Source organism: Bison bison, unplaced genomic scaffold (assembly GCF_000754665.1).
Source record: "Bison bison bison isolate TAMUID 2011002044 unplaced genomic scaffold, Bison_UMD1.0 scf7180017864134, whole genome shotgun sequence".
In the NCBI taxonomy this organism is placed as follows: domain Eukaryota; kingdom Metazoa; phylum Chordata; class Mammalia; order Artiodactyla; family Bovidae; genus Bison; species Bison bison.
In genome coordinates, this window is record NW_011494706.1 from 3455373 (window position 1) to 3464578 (window position 9206).

The 9206-nt window shown below is 43.6% G+C and overlaps 1 protein-coding gene across 1 annotated transcript in view; it reads left to right on the plus strand.

The window, feature by feature from the left end:
- SLC25A13 (solute carrier family 25 (aspartate/glutamate carrier), member 13) overlaps positions 1 to 9206 on the plus strand; it is a 232099-nt gene that overhangs the window by 190212 nt on the left and 32681 nt on the right. The window contains exon 14 of the mRNA XM_010839742.1: positions 4124 to 4264. Coding sequence (XP_010838044.1) covers positions 4124 to 4264 — 141 coding nt within the window. The remainder of the gene's footprint in view (positions 1 to 4123; positions 4265 to 9206) is intronic.

Below are 9206 nucleotides of genomic sequence, written 5' to 3' on the forward strand. Positions count from 1 at the left end.
TTGAATAAATACATGAATGAATGAATGACCAAGCCTCAGAAGTGAATCTGCAATAGGTGCGTGAGTTTCTGTTTAGGTGGATCCAGATACTGGATATTAACTAAGATTTCAATCATAAAAACTATACTGAGAAGCTGGAAACAAGTCAGCGTCCCCACTGTAAATATTTTAGGCCACATGGAGCTGGTTCTGATGTAGAAAACTGTCACCTGGCCTGCTTGCCACAGACTCCAGAAAGTCATAGGGAAGTGCTTTGTGACGAAACTACGCATACAAAAAGCAGTGTCTTCCCAGCCAGAGGCTTCAAGTGATGAGGGACACGGAGACATCACATGCACAATAGGTGCTCCTGTCCGCGGTCTGCAGGCTCGGCTGTCTTTGATCTCTGCAGAGGAGGGATGTGGGCATGGCGCTGTGAATGGACAATCGGCCAGGAGGCTGAAGAGCAGCCGTGGCGCACCGTTCAGTGAGTGGGTCTTGGTGGTGCCCAACCCCGTGCATCTGATGATAAGCATCTTCTCTTGGTGCCTCGGAGTCTCTCATTTCCTTCCAGTTTGACTCCAAAGGACTGATTCATCTTCAGCCCCACTACAGCGTGCCACTTTGAGTCTGTAGGTTCTTTCTTTCTGAAGCCCCAGAGGTAATGAGCCCATCATCATTTTCCCCTAGTATCACTGCACTCTTTTCTCCCCACTGCCTCTGTTTTCTGCAGCTCTCTGAAGGGAACTTTTGCATCATCTTTAGTGATTAGACTTCACTGTGCTGTCCTAAAAGGTTGATATCTATCAGTTGGCTTGGAGTCAAGGAAGTTGAGTATTATTTCTTATTGTATATAATATGAATTTTTGTAGGTATTATTTATAAGATAATGAATGGGCTTCCCTGGTGGCTCAGTGGTAAAGAATCTGCCTGCCATGCAGGAGATGTGGGTTCGATCCCTGGGTCAGGAAGATCCTGTTGAGAAGGAAATGACAGCCCACTCCAGTATTCTTGGCTGGGGAAATCCCATCGACAGAGGAGCCTGGCGGGCTACAGTCCATGAGGTTGCTAAAGAGTCAGACACAACTTAGCAACTAGATAACAACAAAGGTAATGAATAAGATAGCAATTCTATACGTAAACATCATAACCTTTAATAATGTTATTACTACTTGGATATGTATAAAAGGTTTGTTAGAAGTTCAGATGTAAAACATGTAAATGTTACTCTCTGAAAGTATGTAGAAAACTGGAATTAGAAACCAAAGCCTTAAGCCCTTTAAGCAGCCTCTCGGAGTTGAAAGGCAGCCTAGAGATGTTGTAGTGAAGTAAAGTGATTCTCAACTCTCACTGTGCATTTTAATCACATAGGGAGGGGCCGATGCAGAAATTCTCATTTAATTTGCCAACCGTAAGATCTAGGAGGCACTGCTTTTGAAAAGCTCTTCAGGCAGCCATAGCATGCCACCAGGGAGGACAGTCATCAGCCTGAGAGCTAGAGGAGAGGAAACCAGTGTGTTTAGAATCACTGAGCACCGTGCCGGCTGCTGTACATTCTCCATCTCTTTGATCCTCGTGACAAGTGAGATGGTTCGACCAGCTGTGACCGAGGCTCCGTCGTCACACGTGATGCTCAGCTGCCCCTTATCCGCTCTTGGCAGCACGTGGTGAGTGTGCGTTAGAGTTCTGTTCTGTCCTTCTAGAAGACCCAAGTACATGCGTACTGACTGCTCTCCAGTCTACCCTGGTGGACATGGTCTTCCCTACTTTTGAGCTTTTAAAAGTCAGCCTCAGGGACTTCCCTGGTGGTCCAGTGGCTAAGGCTCCATGCTCCCAGTGCAGGGGGCCTGGGGTTCGATTCCTGGTCAGGGAACTAGATCCCACATGCTGCAACTAAGACCCAGCACAGTCAAATAAATAAATTAAAACAAATATAAAAAAAATAAACGTCAGCCTCAGGCTAATTCCAGCTCAGCAAATCCTTCCCAGCAGTTCTGCCCCATGGAACAGTTTTTAAATTTTTATTTATTTTTGCAACCTGAAAACTCAACTCCAGAAGCACAAACACAGTCCTTTACTGTGCCCTCAGCCCTGGTACCAGGCCAGGTCCCTCTCATCTCTTCGTTTTGCCTCCCTTAGGCAACTCCCTCCCTGTCACTTGGAAAGATGCAGGTGCAAACTCACAAAATATTCCAGGGCTGCAGACAGGCAGGGGTTGGTGTCTTGGCCCACCTGCAGATCTCAGGCGGGTGAGCAAGGTGTGGCTGTTCCGAGCCCTAGAGCAGGGGAAGCAGCCTGGCTTCGTGTGGGCAGAAGACCCCGGCAGGCTCTCCTTCCCCTGTAGAGGGGCCTTCTGTGGGGCTTTTCATGAATCCAAACCAGGTTTTCTCTACAACTTCCTTAGTCACCCAGGAGAGATGAAGATGATGGGTGAAACACGAGATAAGCAAGTACAGACAGGGAGTTGGTGGCTGTCTAGACAGACTTCCCCATGGTTTATATGTGTGGAGAGAGGAACATCCCAGACTGTTTTTAAGAATGTGTGTCTTGACTAAGTTTGGTAAAAATGGAAAAATAATTTGATTTAGACAGTTAAAGGATGAACATTTTTCTTTGGTTTTTTTTTTTTTTTTTTGGTTAACATTACCTCTTGTATTAGATAAGTTATGCAGCAGTATTTATTTTTCTTTATGGAAGCATCACATGGTCTATGTGGAAGAAACAAAAAATATACCAGAAAAGAAAAGAAACCATCTGTTACCAGTGTAGTGTATCTCTGCTACGTGATGGTCAGGGATAGCAGGCAGAGAGGCATGCGTGTGTTTACACATCTGAGAGTTTTTGCTTCATAATGCATATTATCTCCCACCTTATTCTTACTGGCAGCATAATATCTCATTGCAGGCATACACTCAAGTGCATTTAATCTATCCCTTCCCACTGCGTATTTATGTTGTTTCTGATTTTTATTTCCAGGTATTAAACCATACTTCAGAGGCCATTCCTGTAACTGGTTTTGATTAATACAGGCCATTTTCTGAGGGCACACACATTGGTAGGATCAGAGACTATAGCAAGAAGTAGTTTGGTATGAAATTGACCCAAACTGTGCCTGTTACCACAATAGCATCTGCTACACCGTAAATGTCAGCACCGCATCTGTGGTCTGGTTTGGTGATGTGGCTACGTAATGAAGATTCTGAACTACATGTGTGGGTCAGCCGTGGTTTGGAAGATATAAAAATGTGATATGTTTGAGACAAGGAATAACAAGTTGAAGTATAGTAAGAATGTAATTGCTTATAATAAATATAGGCTTATAGCTTCAGAATAGCTTAAAATTTCCCTTAGAGTGTGCACTTTAGAGATTTCCACAGATGATCTCGGAGGTGTGGCATCCAGCCATTTGCCAGAATGAGCACATGTTGTTCATAGTTTTGGCTGTAATTGATTTAATATATATTTTTTGTTTTTACTACTTTGACATTTATCTTATATGAAAAGAGCAATTCTATATTCAGGTTAATACATAAATAAAATATAACAATACCTAAGGCCATAAAATGGTGTTTGGTGAGGGATCTGATTTTTTAAGAGAAGTCAAAAATAGCTTTCATCTATGTTTGCCTGTTCTCTGGCAATTTTTGAAATAGTGATGGAATTGTGAAGTATTTATAAAAAAAAAAATCATGGGAAAGCCCATGTTCTCCTTGCCCCCTTCCCGTGCTGAGGAAGGCACAGTCGTGTCTCTTTAACTGGACACCACTTGACTTTCATTTCGTGGCTGCCTTTGTGTGCTTGGCTTGAGTCTTGTGGTGGCAGTTGATTGCGCTTCAAGGAATGTTTGTCACTGTAGCGAGAGAACTTGGGGGAGACCAACAGGAGTCTCTCTGTGTCGGACCAGGTCTCTGGTGTTTGCTGTCTTTCAGCCTCCACGTGAAGGATACAGAGCCTGACCCAAGTCCTCCCAGGCAGGCACTGTATTTTGATTCAAATTCATAATCGCTGTTTTAATTGTTGGGGCAAGAATTGAAACTCCAGTCTATTGAGAATATAATATTCTGTGCTCCTTTGAGGAGAATCACTCATCTCTTCCTGAACCACCTTGCTTTATACTAAATCTTTTCTTTTCCTCCTTTTTTAGGCAGGGGGCTCTCAGGTGATTTTCACCAACCCTTTGGAAATTGTCAAGATCCGTTTGCAGGTGGCCGGAGAAATCACCACAGGGCCCCGAGTCAGCGCTCTGTCCGTCGTCAGGGACTTGGGCTTCTTCGGGATCTACAAGGTGAGTCCTGTTAGTCGTTTATTTGAGAGCACGCTCATCTCCTACCCTAGTAAGTGTTCATTGGTGTGAAATTGATTCCTCACATTTGTGTACCTGGAGAAGATCTTCTGCCGGAGCTCATAGGGCATCTTCATGCCAGTTAGGAAGAGGTGCCCCTTCCTGGCATCTGCCAAGTAGCTGTCCTTAGAAGACATAAATCAAGGATGAATGTGATGCCGTGACCCCCACACATAGTTTGCCACGGCACTGGCTGGAGTTTTATTTGGATCTGTTCAGGTTCAGTTCAGTTCAGTCGCTCGGTCATGAGGTCGACTCATGGGGTCGACTCTTTGCGACCCCATGAACTGCAGCACGCCAGGCCTCCCTGTCCATCACCAACTCCCGGAGTCCACCCAAACCCGTGTCCATCGAGTTGTTACTGATGTAAAAATCTGGTTCTCAGCGCTGCTGCCCACGAATGGTAGCTGCCAGGCTCACAGGGCACCATCTTGCAAGGGAGACGGGCTGAGTTCAGTTTCCCCACACATGCGAAGCCCATACTGCTGCTGCTGCTGCTAAGTCGCTTCAGTCGTGTCCGACTCTGTGTGACCCCAAAAACGGCAGCCCACCAGGCTCCGCCGTCCCTGGGATTCTCCAGGCAAGAACACTGGAGTGAGTTGCCATTTCCTTCTCCAATGCCTGAAAGTGAAAAGTGAAAGTGAAGTTGCTCAGTCGTGTCCAACCCTCAGTGACCCCATGGACTGCAGCCCACCAGGCTCTTCCGTCCATGGGATTTTCCAGGCAAGAGTACTGGAGTGGGGTGCCATCACCTTCTCCAGAAGCCCATACTAGATCTGGAATTTATGTTCTGATCCTGTCATTCCAAACCTCTCCGCTTGTGTGCCTTGTCATAATTGTTTTGTGTGCCAGCCATTTATCATTTAGGAAATAGTTTTTGAGAACAATTGCAAAACAAAAACTTTAGAAGATTCTTCAAATTTGTTATTTACACTTTTCTGCCAAAGAAGTTGTAATGAACTAGAACTAGCTTTATATTATGCCCTGCTGTAAGGCTTCATCAAACATAAGATTTTCACTGTTTTTCAATGAGAAGATTTAAAAAAAACAGTTTCATGGCCAATTTGAATAAGTAAACCTTCAGGGATATAAGAAGGTAAGTCAAATGTCTACTTAAAATATCTTTCATTTATTTACACATAGATATATAAAATCACATTGTACAGAATTAATGTAGCTTTTTTCTATGTAAACATATCTAGAAATATTTAATTCTTCATAGGAGTTTTGAACCAGTTTCGTGATCACCACTTAATCCACATTTTGAATCAGCAGTTCATATGGTTTTGCAAAGCCTGCCATCTTCATTTTCATTCCACACTGACAAGAGGAAGGCCTTTTGAATGTTGTGTAATACTGGCCCAGGAAACCTTGTCCCACAGACACGTAACATTAGAGTTGTTCCTTTTTTTTTCTATTCCCAATTTATCCTGAATGGATATAAATGGTCCATGTGTAACATACTGCTTTTTCAAGTGAACTTTCAATGCCTAGTTTTGCCATTCAGCACAGCATTTATAGAAGTATCCCCTAGGAATATTTTTTTATCCTTTTCTTTATAACTCAGTTTTTTAGGTGACCTTGGTAAACAATCAGCGTGAGTGATAACTGAGGTTGTTTCAAGCAAGTCTGCCTTCCTTACCTGGAACTCTAGACTTCTCAAGGTCAAGCAGTGGGAAGAGTACTCCAAGATCTGAGCCTTTGTGAGGATCAAATATGATGTGATGCCCTCTTAGTGTTTTGGGGAGAACCTCGCCCTTTATTTAGACATCTTGTAGTGTTTAAGAATAAACATGTTGATTTTTTAAAAGTGATTTTATGTATGTATGTATTTTTGGCTGTGCTGGGTCTTCATTGCTGTGTGGGCTTTTCTCGAGTTGTAGCGAGCAGGGGCTACTTTCTAGCTTGGTGCCCAGGCTTCTCATTGCAGTGGCTTCTTTTGGTGTGGAGCACCGCGCTAGGGCACCTGGGCTTCCGTGGTTGCAGCCGTGGGCTCAGTAGCTGTGGCTCTTGGGCTTAGTTGCTCTGCGGCATGTGGGATCTTCCTGGATCAGGGATCAAAAGCTGTGTCTCAAAGCCCTGCACTGGTAGGCAGGTTTTTCACCACTGAGCCACCAGGGAAGTCCTATGCTGGTATGTATTTTTAAGTAGCACTTAAAATGCTCAGTGTGATCGTGCAATGGAACACGGTTTACCAAATTGTGATCCAGCTGTAAGACATGAACAGTATTGTCGTGAGGCATAGCATTCATCATCAATTGGAAGAAAAGTCATCTTCTGTTCTGAATCTTTAGGCTCGTGCAGACTTTGACATGATATAGCAGCATGTCATTCTGACAAGATGCCAAGCAGTCTTTCAGTGGCTGGTCTGGTAAAAAGCACTTAGGTGCTGTAGCAGTGGCTGCTATCGAAATGCCTAGATGGATAAAACGGTAAAAACTTGTTTGCTGACACAGAAGCAGAGACTGTTAAACTACCTGCAAATGATACAAGACTGAGACTCAGTCCTTTTCATCTTCATAGTATTTCATAATCTTAATCCCCTTTAACACCCCTTGGAAGGAGTCGGTCTCCTAGTTTTGTAGTTAGGAGAACAGAGGTGCCAACGGTGGTATCTGAGCCGAAATTGAGGCTCAAAAGTTTCTTGTTTCCACTTTTGTGCGAAAATGGCTTTCTTGACATGAGCAGGATTGCTCAAGTTTGAGCAAGAGACCTCTCCCATATAAAGTTAGTTTAATTACTAGCCTGGTGTCTTAATCTAGTTCAGAGGCATTCCACAGGCCTGGCTGCTGCCTTTCAAAACACTGCTTTCGGTGTATTGGTAATTACCAAGTGAAGTCACTAACAATTTGAGCTTTGAGCTTCTGGAAACTTGATTGCCTTGTGAGAGAATGACCTGGCAGGCAGGCCCTTCCATTCTGCTGGCCACGGGTGTCCTCAGCAGATCACCTCTCCACTCACTCAGTCTGATTGGGCTGTGTCGCCACCCTGGCTCATTCTCATTTGTTTTGTCCCACTTTCCAGCCTTAGGTTTTCTCTCCCGTGAGTTTCCTTTCTCTGGGCTTATCTACTTTGCCCCAATCCTCTGTGGTCAGAAATCTCTATTGATTCCAGATCCTGTCTTTGAGGCGCATTGCCTGGAGAATCCCCATGGACAGAGGAGTCTTTGGGGCTACAGTCTGTGGGGTCGCAAAGAGCTGGACACGACTGAGTAAAGGGACTTCCCTGATGACCCAGTGGCTAAAGCGCCATGCTCCTAGTGCTGGGGGCCCAGGTTTGATCCCTGGTCAGGGAACTAGATCCACATGCAGCAATACAGATCAAAGATCCTGCATGCCTCAACTAAGACCCGGTGCAGCCAAAAAAAAAAAAAAAATTTCTTTTAGGGCTTCCCTGGCAGCTCACCTGGTAAAAAAAAAAAAATCCACCTGCAATGCAGGAGACCCCAGTTCTATTCCTGGGTCTGGAAGATGCCCTGGAGAAGGGAACGGCTACCCACTCCAGTATTCTGGCCTGGAGAATTCTGCAGACTGAGGAGCCTGGCGGGCTACAGTCCGAGGGGCCACGGAGAATCGGCCGTGCCTGAGCGACGTTCACAGCTTCAGCATTGCTGTGTGCTGTGCCAAGTCGTTGCTTCGGCATACCTCTTTTCAGTGCTCAAGTTTTCTCTGTTTCTAGTCTTGGTGCCAAGTAGAAAATTGTCAGTGACCTGGGGTGACTAATACTGTTAAATCTGGTTCAGTGTCCCTCTGTTAAGTCTTGAAACAGAGGACCTCTATCCTAGTTTTAGGTGGGCCAGATAGTCTTCCCTTTCCTTCCATGGCCCCTTTTGTTTGCTGCTGTTAACATGACAATGTGGGGCCTAGGAGGGCTGAGGGGAGGCTCTGTCTGTGTGTTTAGACCTGCAGTGTTTAACCTCACTTAATTGGACTTAACCAGGCTTTCTGTTTTTCTCCTGAATTGACTTGCAAAATACCCGGCTATTCTAACTGTGACTTCCCAGTAAAAGGTAATTAGAATAGTTCCTTTCGATATATATTTGCAACTGAAAAAATGTGGATGTGGTAAACATTTCACATTCCTAAAGCTAGAAATAGTTTAGATAGAAGCAGATTCTGTAAACAAAACACCTCCCATTTTGGTAACATTTAGAGAGATTGTTACAATTCAGAGTCCACAGGTGATTGAAGTAAAGGCAGGATAATTAATTGTCCTTGAAAGAGCTATTTGAATATAATGTAGTTTTTAAAAATCTGCAACTTTTTAAATATATTAAATATATATACTACTACTTTTAAATATGTATACTACTTTTTAAATATATATACTACTTTTCTTAAACCATGAGTTGGTATTTCCCTTTCATTAGGTAACTATAAGCAAAATAAATTCTATAAGTGATATGTATCTACTTTTGATTATTGCTTTTCCTTAGGTGCCAACAGAGCTTTATTTAGGGCATAGATTGCACCTTCTTAATGAAATAGGATTTATTTCATGTTAAATGGTCACACAGTTAAGATAGACTGAAAGATGCTTCCTTATGAAGCAATGGAATAATTCATGGCTCTTTTTGAGAACAAAAAGTGGTCAGTGAAGCAATCAAGCTTTGTTGAAAATTGTTTTCAGATTGTGTAATTGCAAATCAAAGACTTCCATCTAGCATGGAAGGTCACCTAGGAATATGAGCCCTCTCTGCTGTTTTCTAATCAAAGGCCTCTGTCCCACTGTATTTGACAAAGTCATCCCTTCAGTACCCATAGGGGCAGATGCTCAAGTCCCTTATATAAAATGGTGTAGAATAATGAATACAGTTGGTCTTCTATGCACAGGCTTCACATTCAGCTGTATATTCCATCCAAATTCCTGGATGTTGTGTTTGTGT